Source organism: Tenrec ecaudatus, chromosome 1 (genome assembly GCF_050624435.1).
Source record: "Tenrec ecaudatus isolate mTenEca1 chromosome 1, mTenEca1.hap1, whole genome shotgun sequence".
Classification (NCBI taxonomy): domain Eukaryota; kingdom Metazoa; phylum Chordata; class Mammalia; order Afrosoricida; family Tenrecidae; genus Tenrec; species Tenrec ecaudatus.
Genome location: NC_134530.1, coordinates 126564993 through 126581141, shown reverse-complemented (window position 1 = coordinate 126581141; position 16149 = coordinate 126564993). Strand labels below are relative to the sequence as shown.

Below are 16149 nucleotides of genomic sequence, written 5' to 3'. Positions count from 1 at the left end.
ATCCCATTACTCTTTTTGTGCAGAATTTCAGTGTCTGGATTTTTAAACTGGTTTGTGTGTAGTTTCAGAAAATATCTGTTGGTATTCAAGGCTATTTAAGTTAAAACTGTAGATTAAGTTAAGGAGAATTTATATAGTATTTCTACTCAAATATATATTTTCTTTCTTAAAGTGGTCTTTTCTGTTTGTTAGGAGAAACTTGAAAGTTTTTCTTGTATAGATCTTAGAGCCTTAAGTTTTTGTAAACATCCCCTGGGATTTTATTTTTCATGCAGATGTTATCTTTTCTGCCATTATATCTTTGAAATCAGTGGCCTTCAAGCTGTGAGCCCTGACTGGCTAAGTGGGCCATGGCATCAAGTTTAGTGGGTTGTGACCAGCATTTTAACAACATGGCAGAGAACAATAACAACAACAAAAACGTGAATCATAGTGAAGCAATCCTTGTATAAGATTAAATATGTTTCAAGAACTTTCCATTGTGGTCAGGTGCCATTGGTGCGGTGACCATGGGTGTCACAGAGTAAGATTTCCTTTCCTACACAGTCACTGGTCATGCTTGAGCTCATGTTGGCAGCCCGTTAGAGCCCCTGCTGCAGAACTGCTATGTGCTGTGTAAACGGGAAACTTGCGTGTCTAGACGTGCGGCACACTTGGTCATGCTGTAATATATGTTGCTGAAAATTGCAATCAGAAAATGGAAAGCAGCAGCTGTTCTCATTGATTGTATGTATAAATGCTGTTCGGATTATTTTTTAAGCAGATGCTGAATGTGTCTTGTGCAGTGCTGTGACTTTTGTGGGGAACCCAAAGGGCACCATTCTTGAAACCTCTCCCAAATTTTGATGAAATGTAGAGATGACCTATGGATAGGAGAGAATGGAGACAGGCCAATTGTCAGACTATTAAAGAGTTCAGACTAGCCCAGAAATAACATGTGGGCTTCCTGCCCTGATATACTTGCTCTTTTCTATATTTTCCTCAGCCTCTGAAACATTTTCCTTCCCTTTGCCTCTGAAACATTTTCCTTCCCTTTGCCACTAACTTAGTCCAGTAGCCCACTGAGTGGCAAAGGGAAGGGCAAACAGTTTAGAGACCTTGTGCCAAGGAAGGTAAAGAGCTGAGAAAAATACAGAAAAGAGCCGGTTTATAAAGGCAGGGTATCAGGGAAGGTGGTAGGGTTTGCGTTTAGCACATGTTGCAGTTATGATGCTGGTGGGAAAAGACTGGGAAGTAAGAGGAGGAACGTATCAATTTGTGGAATATGAGGGTTTGGAGCTCTGACGTGTAGTTAGGGATCATTCCGTAAAGGAATGGAAGTGGTGAATCTGAGTAGAGAAGAAGCCACCATGCAAACCTACAGGCAAAGTGAGAAAGCTCCATGAAAAGAAGCTTGTCTTCCGAGAGCTGGAGGACTGACGAAAGTCAGTGCTCCCTCAGGACTGAGCACTGCGCTCTAGGTCCTGCACATGCTTTCCCTCATGCCTCAGCTTTGCAGTGATGAAGGAAGCATGATAGGTAATGTGTATAGAAAATGGTACAGGACAGATCTGAACTCTGAATAGCATTGAAGCGTTTGTTCCTTCCAAGATAGACTAAGACAAAACCAAATACCAGGAACTCTTGCTGCGGTGTCATTGTCAACTCTCAGAAACCCTGTGGGCAGAGTAAAACTCAAAAGCTGTGGCCTCTGTGGAAGCAGACTGCCACATCTTTCTCCCGTGGAGTGAGGGGTGGGTTTCAAGTGGCAATCTTTCCATTTGTAGCGAATGCTTAGCCACTCTGCCACCAGAACTCTTGGCCAAGGCAAAAGGAAGTGATTAATATTTATAATAATAGTAGCTGGCACTATTGAGCATGTGCTAGTCTATGCGTGAATTATCCCATTTGCTCTTCACCACACCTTTCTAAGGCCAGTGCCCTTGTTCTTTCATTTCCCCTCGTGCAGATAAGGAAGCTGATAGGCTACGGAGAAGTTTGTCCAAGGTTGCATACATATTAAATGCTGGAGTGGTTGAAAGTTAAAGAAAGGTTAAGTAGGATGAAGACTTTGAAAAGGCCTTCAGTTTTGACCAATAATTCGTGTGGAGTGAAAATAATAATGACTTACATTTATTGAGCATTTCCTATGTTCTAAATTCACTTGGGCACTTATTCTCCGTATTTTATAAAAGAGAAAACTGAAGCATAAAGGGATCTAAGTTTTCTTGGCCCTGGTGATTGAATGGACCAGCCAGGATTTAAGAACATCAGACTAGCTGTAGAACCCATGCTCTTGACCAGCGTTTGGCTTACTGCCTGAAGCTGTCAGAGCACAGCCACCCTAGTCCATTTACGTGTTGTCTATGCCTGCTGTCATGCTCTAACAGAGACTGGGGCCCCACCACCTAAACTCCGGGCCTTTCAAGAAGTTTCCCATTAAGCTACTCTAGTGAATTCAGCATTAATTTACCAATTCGGGCAATGCATGCCATGACCTATTTATGCAAATTGATATAAAAGAAATGTTAACTTAGATTGGATGAGAGAAATATGGTAAAATGAGAAGTTGTGGTTTGGTTTGGGAGAGATCTTAATGTACTAACAGCATAAAAATAAGATGACAATTGCGTGGAAGATTGGGCAGCTTTCAAGGAGAGGTAATGGGTGGTGTGAGGCTTTGGAGAACGCAGGAGTGGGTGAGGAGGGAGAGGCTGATGGAAGGGGATCGGAACACAAGGCTGGTTGGAGGCAGGGCAGGGGCAGTCAGGGAAAGTGCTGTGGTACTTCAGTTGGCATAAGGAAGGGGATGGTTTGATAAGTGTCTGTTCACAGTTTTTACAACTAACAGTATTTTTTCATTCCCCATTCATGGATAGTACTGTGAAAGAAGTGTATTTATGAGAAAGTAATTCTAGAATTTTGTATAGTGTTGTTTGGTTAAAGTATTATTTTTGTCTCTAAAGCTTAAGCTTAGTAGATTAAAGTTAGAAATATGGGTAGGCATAACAGTTTTGCCACTGTGATGATAAACATTATATTTAACTTTACAATGAGAATTTTTAAAACATTGCAGTATCGTTGCCATATAATTGACATAGAATAAACTTCAACTTAAAAAGTGTACAGATTGAGAAATGTTGACGTACATGTATTTTTGAGAAGCCAGTGGCATAATCAAGACCTTTCTTTTATAATCTCACCCTTCTGTACCTCTTTGCCACCTCTTCACAAATTTTGATAACTTGTGCTTTTGTTTTCATTCGGTTCAAAATAATTCTAATTTTTTTTTTATGTCTCCTCTGGAGGAAGACATCTTCTGGGAGGCATGGGCTATTCAGAAGTGTCTATCTCATTTCCAAGTGGATGGGGCTTTTCCAGAAATCTTTCTGTAACTGATTCCTAATTAATTTTGTGTGGTCACAGACATACTTTTGCCTGTGAAATTTGAATCTCTTTAATTTAATTGAAGATTGCTTTATGCTTTTGATAAACGTTCACCATGCATTTGAACACGTGTTTTGCTATTGCTTTGTTGTTTGCTGGTTAAGATGATTGACAGTGTTGCTCAAATCTTTAATATACTGACTGCTGCACTACCTACCTGTTAAATCAATTACTGAGAAAAGCGTATTGAAATCTCCAGATGTAATAAATGTATCTCACTACAATTGTGTTTGGGTTTTGTTTCATCCATTACGAAGCTATGTTTATTAGGAACCACAAGGTTCAAATGTACCAGGAGAAAAAGGAGCCTGCCTGCTTCTGTAAGAAATCAGTCTCAGAAACACAAAGGGGCAGTTCTTCTCGGTCCCATAGGGTTGCTATGAGTCAGAATCAACTCTATGGTGGTGGCAAAGGTATAGTGGAGCCCTGGTGGCACAGTGATTGAGCATTGCATTGCTAACCAGAGTGGCAGTATGCTTCTGTGAAGATCTACTGACTGGGAAGCCCTAGGAGACAGTTCTACTCTGTTCTGTAGGGTCATCAGGCTGAATTAGACTATAGAAATGCCTGTGTGTATAGATTGATTGGATTATTATGTCCTCTTGATGAAATCGCCTCCTTTATCAATAATATATATATATATTTTTCTCTGAAATCTACTTGTGATGCTCGGCAGTATGCTAGGGCAATAGTGGAGCTCATTGTTTGGATTTTGTCTGTTGAGGGTCACTGTCCTCAGCTGCCTGATGACCAGTGTCTTGAAAACTGGTTTCATATAGTTAGTAGGGTTACAAATTGTTTTGTATTGTTGTAAAATATATATGCTACAGAATTTGCCAATTCAAAGGTTTCAGGTGTACATGATTCATATGGACATCACTGATGTGTGCTGGCTGCATGCATAATCATTGCCAAATTTTCCATCACCGATAACATCAGTGCAGTATTTCCAGCACAGACTTTCTCTTTACCTTTCAATCCTTCCCTGAGCATCCACTAGCAATCTTGATCCCTATACATTTGCCTATTCTAGTTATTTCATTTGCGGGAAAGCATGCGCTCTTCGTGTGTGTGGGGGGTGGTGGGGGGTGTACACATGTGAGACTGAGTTCAGTCAGCATAAGGTTTTTTAGATTTATCCATGTTGCAGCATGGCTAAGGATCTCATGATGTCTTGATAGCCGAGTAGTATCTTATCAGATAAGTATAACATTTTGTTTTCCATTCATTCACTCAGACACTTAGACTATTGTGAATAGTGGTGTGTGTAGGTTGTTTCATACAGGAATGTAGGCCCATTTCCTGTCTCTGTCTTGGCCATAGCAGAAGTCCTAGAACTGTGCACACACAAACACGTGTGGTAGCTCTTATGCTTTTTATTTTATTTTCCTTTTTGCATAAGGGATATTTTGAAAAATCAATGAAATGTGTAGGCCTGGTCTCCCCAGTCTGTGATGACGTAGGCATATCCAAGTTTGGTTGTGATCATATGGCATATATTGACTTGAGGTTTAAATCACCTCCTCCCAGGAAGCTTTGCTTTTTCTAGGAGAGAATTTTCAAACCTAGGCTGGCCTACAATGCAGTCATGTAGGAGAATATTTGAAAAATGTCAGCGCCTTACCTCATAGACCTATGAAATCTGAACATTTGATTGGGACCCCCAGACTATTTTTGTCTTTAAAACTCCCTGGGTAGTTGTAAGGTACATCCAGGGTCAACCACAACCTTGGTTTAGACCAAAGGATAACTTCTTTTCCACTTGGGTTCTCTCCTTTCCCTTTATTGCAGTGCAGCATCTGATGTTCTTTATGGGATATCAAATGTATGTGTGATTTCAATTACTGGTAACTCATAGTAAAAATAAACTCCATATTGTACTTATATGAGCCATAGTATGCCTAGCTGTTTGTTTGCTTTTTAAGCCAGGAAGCCATTAAATAAGAAAGTAGCACAGGGCACTCTTACAATGTGAGCAGTTTGATAGAACGTGTACTCTGTGACTCAAAGAGCAGTTGATTTCACATTGAATCACACTCCCCCTCTCCCCATGTGTCTCATTACGTAATGCATGGAGTAGTTAGTCTGGAATGCCAGTTAAATTTATGCAAGCTGATTCTTTGGTATGATTTCCTTAATAAAGAATTTGAATGTGTTATTCATTTTGTGTATTAGGCTTTTCAGTGTCTGAATCTTATATGCTTTTTGAGGTAAAATGATTTAGAAGTTTTAGAAGACTAAATGACTTGGTAACAATCTAGTTAAAAATATTTTCTTCCTCATTTATTATAACCGACATTTTTCTACAGCTGTGAACTTCACAGAAGTGAATGAAGAAAATAAAAACGATCTCTTCCGAGAAGTGTTTTCTTCCATTGAAGAATTAGCATTTACCTTTGGGAATATGTAAGTCATTTAAATGTATTCGGGCTTAGGTATCTCAGAGTATCACAAAGTTCAGAAGGATAACATGGCAAACAGATGGAGTGGTGTCAAGGCTCACTTGGTCCACTGCATTCTGTATTGCGCTCTGGAGGGGTCTGTAGAGCTGAGTGGAGTCTGTGGGTTGCAGAGGAGGGAGGTTTCAGTCCATGCAGAAGGAAGACTGGTGATCTACGTTTAGGAAAGCAGCCGTGGGAAACCCCATGGAGAGCTATTCTGAGACGGGGCTAGATGTGACAGTAACTGGTTTCTAGCTGTTCAGTAGAACCATCCATTTGCAATTGACTATCCTGTGGTTTATGCGATTAGTGTTAGGAGTTTATCCTCATCCCCAGCCCCCTAGATTTTCCTTTACAAACAAGCCATGTAATGACTTCTCTTTTATTTGTTTCTTTTCTCTTTTTTCCAACCTCCTTGGATAGCCTAACAAACTTCCTTATGGGAGATGTAGGTAATGATTCATTATTGCGACTTCCTGTGTCTCGGGAAAGTAAGGTAGGTTAAGTTTGTGTGAAGCCAAGACTTTGTTTTTTTGGTGTTTTTTTAGGACTTTGATTTTTTTTGTTGTTGTTGTTAGAGTGAGTTAGAGTGAGTGAGTCTCTGAGTTAGAGAGAGTGAGTGAGTGAGTTAGAGTGAGTGAGTGAGGTGAGTTAGAGTGAGTGAGTGAGTCTCTGAGAGTGAGTGAGTGAGTGAGTGAGTGAGTGAGTGAGTGAGTGAGGTGAGTGGGGTGAGTTGAGTAAGTGAGTGAATGAGTGAGTGAGTGAGAGACTGAGTGAGTGAGTGAGTGAGTGAGTGAGTGAGGTGAGTGGGGTGAGTTGAGTAAGTGAGTGAATGAGTGAGTGAGTGAGAGAGTGAGTGAGTGAGTGAGTGAGTGAGTGAGTGAGTGAGTGAGTGATGTGAGTTCGGACTTTGATATTTTTAACTTCATCTTCCAATCACATTCTTATCTTATTTTGGCATTACCTTGTTTTTTTCTTTGCATTTTAAAAATTTACCCTGGAGGGTTGGGAATAAAACAAAAAGCACATGATGATAGACTTTTATAAAATTGCCCCCTTTGTGAAGGGTTTCATAAGAGAACCTTTACAATCAGTTGCCACTTACGTAACAGTGCTTTATACCATACACTAAGCGTACGTGTCCATAATTTCTTAACATAGCCCTATGAAGATGGTGTTCTCATTCCCATTTTATAGAAGATCAGACCACGTTAAGTGCACCTAGTAAGTAGTCCAGCGAATGAATATGTGCTAGAGCTGGACTTCAAATCTAGGTCTGTTTGAGCCTTTTTACCCTGAATCCCTGCACACTCAACATTACCAGATGTCTTTAAGATCTCATGGTCATAGTCATGGTAGATGGTTTGTTCTGTGCTGAATGGGACACACGTAGCTCTTTATTTTTAGATGAATTAAAGTTGCACATCCACTTCTCACCCACCCCAGCCACTTTCAGATGTCCACTGCCTGTGTGGCTAGTAGCAACGGTGTGTGCAGATGCAGCAGCACATGACCACGGTGGCCGGAATGTCTACCCGAAACTGCCTTCTAGACTTTGAGAGGAGTACTGGCAGGAGGAGGGCTCTGTCCTTTACTTAGGTAGCAGTCCACTGAAATTGCTTCTCTGACTTCCTAACTACTATTTTGGAATCTTTAGAATTTACAATTTTGACTAGATTCGTTCACGTTAGCGAATGTTGTTAACAAATAGTGGTGAGGTGGTTCCTTCTCTTGGAGAAGCCATTCCATTCCCATGAAGCTGCTCTGGCATGTAAACAGACCTGTCAGGCCTCTGAGTTTTAATACTTGAAATTCTTTAGAAGGAATTATGTCAGACGAACAAATTGGGGGGAAAGCTCAGTTATCTTCTGCTCTAATCTTAAATGCATTTTCTTTCATGTTTTAAGTCCTTTGAAAACATTTCTGAGGGATCAGTGGACTCATCCCATGAAAAAGGTAATGCTTGAATTACTTATTACTTCTCTCAGAGAGTTTTTGCAGTTTCTATTGAGGACTGTTTGGGAATGTGTAATTTCTTGTTGCTCAGTAACCTGGAATATTTTTTTTCATTTTTTTAATTAATAAATATTTTTATTGGGGCTCATACAACTCTTATCACAATCCATACATACATCAATTGAGCAAAGCACCCTTATACATTTGTTGCCCTCGTCATTCCTGGAATATTTTAATAAGGACTTACATATAATACATAAGGGAAATGCCTGCTAGAGTAGATGAGCTAATTTAATGAGAGACACAGATCAAGAATGGTGTTAGGTCTGTAATGTGATGAATAATGGAAATACAAAGAGGCTTTCAAAAGTTCATAGAAGGTTTCCAGTCTCTTTTAATTCCGTTTTGTCCATGATTTTGAAACCTTGTGTCTAATTATAGTTTGAAAACATTTTTAGTTTAAGCTATGACCCTTTAATTCTAAGTTTTTATTGTTATTGTTTATCAGTTTTCATAGAAGAAAGTCTTAGAATCTGAGTGCTTCTTTGTGTAGAATTACTGCATGTTCATATAAACTGCATACTTAGATTTGTATTTTTCTTTCCAGGAAGTTTATCTCCTATAGAACTCGACAACGTGCTGTTGAAGCACACAGAGTCTGTCGAATTGGCTCTGTCATATGCCAAAACGTGGTCCAAGTACACCAAGAACATCGTCTCATGGGTTGAGAAAAAGCTTAACTTGGGTGGGTTCGCTTTGGAGCATCTAATTAACGTTGGATTATAAGAACTAAATTGTTTGTGGTTTATTTTGCCCAGTTTATGAGTAATATTCCAAATTAGTAACTTTTGTTGGAATGAATACAGTCATTGTCCATTTCCTCATCTTGAACTAGGAAAGCTTCTCTTCTCACTAAATTGGACGTATTTATTGAACATTTACTGTAGACCAGCCACTAGATCTAGGGACATAAAGACAAATAGGATATTGTTGTCGCTTCCTTAGGGAGGTCATAAGAAATGAAGTCAGATAGGATCATCAAAGGAAATAAAAGCGAGAATAGATAGATGTATGAACAGAAGGCAATAAAAAGACAGAAAGAAACTTCTTAGTAGCTAATGGTTTCCTGCACTTTATTATAGTTGACAAAATGCTTGGAGATCTGCTTTCTCAGTTAGTCCTCACAAGTCCATAGGAATCAGATAGGAAAAGAGGTATCCCCATTTTACACATGGGACAGCAAAGGCAATGGTGGCTCAATAACTGGAAGAATGTAGACCGTAGCCCAAAGCCGGTGCCTTCCTACTGTGTTACTTGTTAGTAGGAAAAGCTCATCAGAATCATGTGAGGAGCCCAATCAAGGAGGCTACACAGGCCCAGCTCCCATTTGCTCCCTCCAGGGAGGTCTTGGAAGTTGTATTTTGCAAACTTGCCCCAGTTAACGCTAATGAGTACTGAGGACTACAAATCCACGTAATGCAGCCTAGTATTTGTGAATCACCTTTAAACTGAGTCATTACATCTAGCAGTAACTTCAGAGGTTGAAGAGGGGGCAATAAGTTGAGTTTTCCTTTCTGATAGCTTTCTTTCACCCTTTCAGACCTGGAGTCCACCAGGAATATTATCAAGTTGGCAGAGGCAACTAGAACTAATATCGGACTACAGGTAAGAGTCTGTGAACTTCTAGGGTTTTAGCACAAGAGACTACTCAGATGAGGACCCCTTCTGCCTTGCAAAATTAGAAATTTACATAGTACAGGAAAGCACTTAAATGCTGATGTTTTATTGCACAGGAAAATAATTTTGAATGTAGGTGTCGCCCATTGTGAAAATAATAATAATAGGAAATTCACAGTCCTGTATGTACTTTGAGTACCTCAACAGCTACTAATTTTGCTAACTAGTTATTTTTCTTCAATGTTTTTCTCATATAGTCACATGACTGGTCATTTTATGAAAAAGAACTCATCCGAATCTAAGCTTTTCTTTTTTATAAACTCCTGCAGCACTAGCATGGTTTCTGTGACCCAGTTAACGTTTCAATTGTCCTATCTAGGAGTTTATGCCTCTGCAGTCTCTGTTCACCAGTGCGCTCCATAGAGACATAGAGCACAGCCAGCTTTTACAAGAGACGATTGCAGCTCTCCAAGCTAACAAATTTATACAGGTGAGACATAATTCATATACATAGTGTACATTATTTTTAATCACAGGATGTCTTGAGAAAATTCATCTTAAACATTTATGTCTTTTTAAAAATACTCCCCGCAGCCTTTACTTGGGAGGAAAAATGACATGGAGACACAAAGGAAAGAAATGAAAGAACTTTGGAAGCAGGAGCGGAGTAAAATGGTCAGTATATGGGGCTTCATGTGCTGCACGTGCGGCCATCCGAGATCACCGAGTCACCTAAGCACTTGCCTTTCTCCTCCAGGGCTTTTCTGAAATGCTACTTTAACGGTTTTGCTGCAAATGCTGAATCAGAAACTTGTGCATGAGAGTCTCCTATCTTGTATTAATTTTCTTGTGTATATGTGTTTAGCTGGAAACAGAGACTGCCCTTAAAAAGGCAAAATTGTTATGCATGCAACGTCAAGATGAGTACGAAAAAGCAAAATCGTCCATGTTCCGGGCAGAAGAGGAGCACCTGGGCTCCAGTGGAGGATTAGTGAAAAATCTCAAGCAGCTAGAAAAAAAACGAAAGCTGGAAGAGGAGGCTCTTCAAAAAGTAATGATCTCTTCTGCTCTTTGCAAGTTGTGTTAGGACTCATGTGTTGAGGGTCTGGTTCTCTGCCTTCCACGTGCATTAAGGTTACCCAGAAGCATTGTTAAAGCACGTATTACGGGGTTCCATCCCCAGAGTGTCCATTTCAGTAGATCTCGGATGGTAACTAGAAGCCTGTAGGCTGCGTTTGTTACAGTTCCCAGATGGCGCCAGTGTTGCCGGTGGGAAACCCCACTGAGAATCACCAAGCAAGACAGAGACACTTGCTTATATTTTGGATTTTGGGTTGGTTTTTAAAAGAAATATCTTAGAGAAGTTGGTAACTTGAATATTTTCGAATTGGTGGTTCAGTAAGTCCACTTTTAGGCATGTATGTGTGCTAATTTTAGCACCAAGGAGCAGGGATAGGGTGTGAAGCTTTGTATTGTTTATGAAAATAGAACTTGATAAGCAAATGAACCCTATAGGATTATATGGAAGATGGTAAATTTAAATAGCTATTTTTAAAAACAAGTGGAGATTTATTTCGTAGTCAAAACAACATACCAATTGCATATCATGCTTCCCTCTCCATTAAGGTCAAGTGCCCTTGAATCTTTGAGCAAACTAGATGGTTCTATCTTTAGAAATATTCTACCTAAAATATAAACATTTTCAGAATTTTCAGGGATAAGGACTTTAAGTGACTTAAATTTAGCTTGACTACAGTGAAGGTTCTAAGATATAAATTCTGGTGACCGGTGTTATTTTTCCATCCTTTCTTAAAGGTAGAAGAAGCAAATGAATTCTACAAAGTTTGTGTGACAAATGTTGAGGAACGACGAAATGATGTAGAGAACACCAAGAGAGAAATCCTAGCACAGCTCCGTGCACTTGTTTTCCAGTGTGATCTTACCCTTAAAGCCGTAAGTAATTTCTTCAGAGTTTTGAAGATATGAAGAAATGGGGCGGGGGGAGGGGAGAGAAATTGGTTTGAAAAAGAAGAAATGGAGGGGGGGATAAATAAATAAAAACAATTTTTTAAAAAAAAGAAGAAATTTGGGATGGGACTTAGGTCTCTGTATCAGAGAGAAAGCAGCCTGAGGAGCCATGATTGTCTTGTGCTTAATTTCTCAACAGCCAACTGCAAAGTTAGTGAAGCTAACCCATTACCTCCTCCATTAGAAGATGTGCCAGTCTGCTTCTTTAAAGATTGTTGCTGTTGTTGTGCCACCTAATGGGTTCCCACTTGCAGTGACGCTATTTACAAGAGTGGAAAAACTGCCTGGCCCTGTGCCATCCTCAAAATCATGCTTATGTTGGAGCCTGTTGTTGTAGCCACTGTCAATCCATCTTGCCAAGGGCCTTGCTCTTTTTGGTTGCCCCTCCGCTTTACCCAGCATGACGTCTTTCTCTAGGGCCTGCTCTCTCCTGAGAACATGTCCAGTGTCCATAAGAAGTCTCACCAGCCCTACCTGTACTTCCTCCAAAGAGATCTGCTTGTTCTTTCGACAGCTCGTTGTACTTTTGGTACTTTTTGCCAGCACCATAGTTCAAATGCATCAGTTCTTTTGTTTTTTTTCCCCCTCATTTGGTGTCCAACTTACACATGCATATAAGACGATTGAAAATACCTTGGCTTGGGTCAGGCATACTTTAGTCTTCAAAATAACAGCCTTGCTTTTCAGTACTTCAAGGAGGTCTTGTGCAGCAGATTTGCCTAATGCAGATTTGATGTCTTCACTGCTGCTTCCATGAGCAAGATAATCCTTTGACAACTTCTACCTTTTCTCTACTTAGCATGGTGTTACCTATGGGACCAATTGTGAGGACTTTTATTTTCTTTACATTTTGTTGTCATCCATGCTGAAGGGTGCAATCCTTGATCTTCATCAGCAAATGTTTCCAGTACTTCTCACTTTCAGCAAGCAAGGTGTGTCATCTGCACATCGCAGGTTGTTAATAGGCCCAATCCTGATAACCACATTCTTCTTCATCAAATCCATCATCTCTGATTGAACAAGTTTGGTGAGAGGATACAACTCTGACTCACATCTTTCCTGATTTTAAACCATGCAGTCTTCCTCTGTTCTCGATGCAGGTACAGGTTCTGCATGAGCACTCTGAAGTGTTCTGGAATTCTCATTCTTCTCAGTGTGATCCATAGTTTGTTATGGATCCCAGTCGAATGCCTTTGCGTAGTCACTGAAACACAAGTCAACACTTCTGGTCTTTTTTGCATTAGCCGAGATCTGTCTGACATCAGCAATGAAATCCTTTGTTCTATGTTGTCTTATGAATCTGGCCTGGACCTCTGGCAGCTTCTGTCAATGTACTGCTTGCTACAGTCATTGTTGCATGATCTTTGGCATTGTTTTATAATTGAGCCTTGTTTGGGACACTTTTCTTTGTGAAGGGTACAAATATGATCTCTTCCAATCAGATGGCCGAGGAGCTGTCTTCCAAATTTCTGGGCGTAGATGAGCAAGTGTTTCTGATGCTTCAGCGTGCTGAAACATTTCCATTGATATCCCATGAATTCCTGGAGCCTATCTAATCTATATAGTATGTCTATTTAAGTCTTTGGCTTTTTAAAATATGCATTTTTTACTTTCTCACATAAAAATACTGCATGTTTTGTGAGATTTTTACTTCACTGTGTATGAATGGCTGTGTGTCTGTTTGTTTACATCTGGAGGTTTTGTAAATGACGAGATAGGTATCTATAGCTATGTAGTCACGCAAACATAATTTTGAATTCTAATTGTTCGTAGCTAATATTCTCTTACATCTATAAAACATGGATTTTGCCTGTGTACATAATGTTTGCATATTGTTCCATTCTGTCATTTTGCTAAACTCACTTTTTAATTATAGGAACTTCTTTGTAAATTCCTTGGAATTTTCTACATAGAAAATGATAGCATCTGCAAATCAGAACAGCTCTACTTTGTCTTTCCAGCTTGTACCCTTTTATTTCTTTTACTTACCTTATTGTACTTAGATTTCTGGGACTTTGTTGAATAGGAGGGATAATAGGGAACATCTTGGCCTGTCCTGTTGTTAAGCATCATGAGTGAATGCTGACTTTTATCCAGTGATTTTCTGTATCATTTGATGGGAGACGTGGTTTTTTCCCCTTTCCTCTGTTCATGTGGTAGATTACATTGGTTCGTGTTTTGAGTGTTGGTCCAGCTTGGCATTTCTGGGATAGCCCTCACTTGGTATGGATGTATTACTCCATTTCTATTTTGCTGGATTCGGCTTGCTAGTATTTTCAGGATGATCTTTTTTATGGAGGATATTGATGTAGGCCATTTCATTTTTAATCCTGTTTGTGTGGTTTTGTTATCAAGGTAATGGTGGCCTTAGAAAATGAGCTGGGAAGTAGTCACTCCTGTTTTCTGAAAGTGGTTGTGTAGAACGACTTGTTTTTTCTTTAAATGGTTTGTGGTATTGCCAGTGAACTCAGGTGAGTGTAGAGTTTTATTTTCCAGATTTTTCCATATAAATTCCCCTTCTTTGGCATGGGCCTATTTAAGTTAATTACTTCTTCTAGGGTGAAATTTGGCTTTCATGCAGTTGGTCTTTTATTTATCCAGTTTATGTGCATAGTGTTATTAACAGTATCGCCTTAATTATTCTGGATCACCTCTCTTTCATTCCTAATGTTGGTAATTTGTGACCTCCCTTTTCTCTATCTGGTCAGACAGATAATATCAATATTATTTATTGATCTTTTCAGTGAAATAGCTTTTGGTTCTATTGTTTTTATGCGATTTTCCATTTTGATTTCTGCTTGCTTTTTGTGCTCTTTTTCGTGTCTTAAGATGGAAGCTTAGATTGTTCATTGAGCTCTGTGCTCCTATCAAGTATTTTATCATTAAAAAGAGCTGATACCAAGGGCTCAATAGAAAGTAAATGTCTAGCAAAGAGTGAGGGCAGCATATATGCAAACATGCCTGATTCAGTTGATGTGTGGACTGTGATCATAGTTGTAGGAGCCCTCCATAAAATGATTTTAAAAACACAGACAAAAACCTCTAAGCCCTGTTGATGTGTATCCCATAAATTTTGAAATGTGACACTTATTTTTGTTCAACTCAGATTTTTCTAATTTTCCTTGTTCATATTTGACCCTTGGATAATACTCATGTGTGTTCTTTGTTTCTGAGTCTTTGAGAATTTGCTGAATATCTTAATGATCATTGATTTCTAATTCCATTGTGGTGAAATAAATATTTTGTATGGTTTCAGTTTTGTAAAATTGCTAGGGCTCGTTTCCTGAGCCAGGACCTAGTCTGTGCTTAGGAAGAATGTGTATCCGCTGTTGCTGACTATGTGTTCTCTAAACGCCAGTTACTTCCGGTGAGTCTGTGGTGTTGCTGGCTTCTGTATCCTTGTTGATGTATTTTTTTAATTTCTTCTGTCAATTACTGAAAAAATAACATTGAAGTCGTCTCCCGCAGAAACGGTGCGTTTGCGGTTAGCTGTGTTAGCTTTCACTTTTGTATATTGAAGCTCCTTTGCTAGCTGCTTGTAAATTAGCGATGGTTATGTTGTCTTGGTGAATTGATGCATTCACCTTAGGAAGTATCCCTTGTATACTGATGGGTTGTTTGGTTTTTTTAAACTTTTTGGTCTCCTTTATTTCATATTCATGTAGCAACTTGTTTTCTTTTGAATTTTTTTAGTATGATATTCTATTATTTTACTTGTCATGTAACTTTATTTGAAGTAAGTTTCTTATAATTAGTATATAGTTGGGTCATGGTTTTATTCAATGATTGCTAAGTTGTATGGGAGAACTACTCATAGATATGATAGCTATGAAAAATTCTGTTTCAACAACTGCTTGACTATTTTATGGACTGACTAAAAGTTAGATGTAGATCATGCAACACTGCATCAGTTGGCAGTCTCCTGTGCGCTTGAGTGGGCAGTAACAGAAAATATGCAGACTTGCAGTTTGACCTTGGGAGATGGCACATTCCACAATTAGTCACTTGGTCATTTTCCATTTACCAAGCACTTTAGATACTGTTGGTTTATGCTACTGAGCTACACGTTGGAGACCTAGCAGAAAAGGATTAAGTCCCAGTTTTAAGGAAGGAAAAGATGTAGAAGCATTGATGAGTGTGAGTGAAAAGGCAGTTCTACAGTGGGGTGATAGAGGGGAGGGAGAAGGCTGTGCCATGTTGGACAGATGGGTTTTCAGATTGGGGTACCATTGTTGACGTCACAGTTAGTGATAGCCAGACACACACACATTCAGCCAGCTGATGGTAGATTATACCACTATGTTCATTTGGCTTCTTAAAATACTGGCATTTTTTACTAGATTCAGTAGTCTTATTAAATGATAGTCAAATTGACTTTTCATTTTATCATTATCTGGCAAATTCCTTGATCACAGATTTTGCCCCTTGCTGCATTTAAATTGAACCATTAGTGGTTTGAATTTCTTCGGATTCTTCAAGGTGTTAAAACAAAATGTTGTGAGCACGTTTCAAATACTCTTTCTGCTGAATCCATTTTCCTTGAGGAAATGCCTGTCTGCTTTGGAAGTGACTCAGAGGCTCACCAGAAATCCCCACATCTAGTGTCCAGAGAGACGAAGAC

At 39.3% G+C, this 16149-nt stretch overlaps 1 protein-coding gene across 2 annotated transcripts in view; it reads left to right on the top strand.

Moving 5' to 3' along the window:
• The window catches only part of ARHGAP29 (Rho GTPase activating protein 29), a 63222-nt gene that overhangs the window by 24198 nt on the left and 22875 nt on the right, over window positions 1-16149 (top strand). For both annotated transcript variants that reach the window (XM_075558579.1, XM_075558574.1), the window contains 9 exons: window positions 5736-5832; window positions 6291-6363; window positions 7775-7823; window positions 8431-8568; window positions 9424-9488; window positions 9880-9990; window positions 10095-10175; window positions 10366-10551; window positions 11316-11453. In XM_075558579.1, coding sequence (XP_075414694.1) covers window positions 5736-5832; window positions 6291-6363; window positions 7775-7823; window positions 8431-8568; window positions 9424-9488; window positions 9880-9990; window positions 10095-10175; window positions 10366-10551; window positions 11316-11453 — 938 coding nt within the window. The remainder of the gene's footprint in view (window positions 1-5735; window positions 5833-6290; window positions 6364-7774; window positions 7824-8430; window positions 8569-9423; window positions 9489-9879; window positions 9991-10094; window positions 10176-10365; window positions 10552-11315; window positions 11454-16149) is intronic.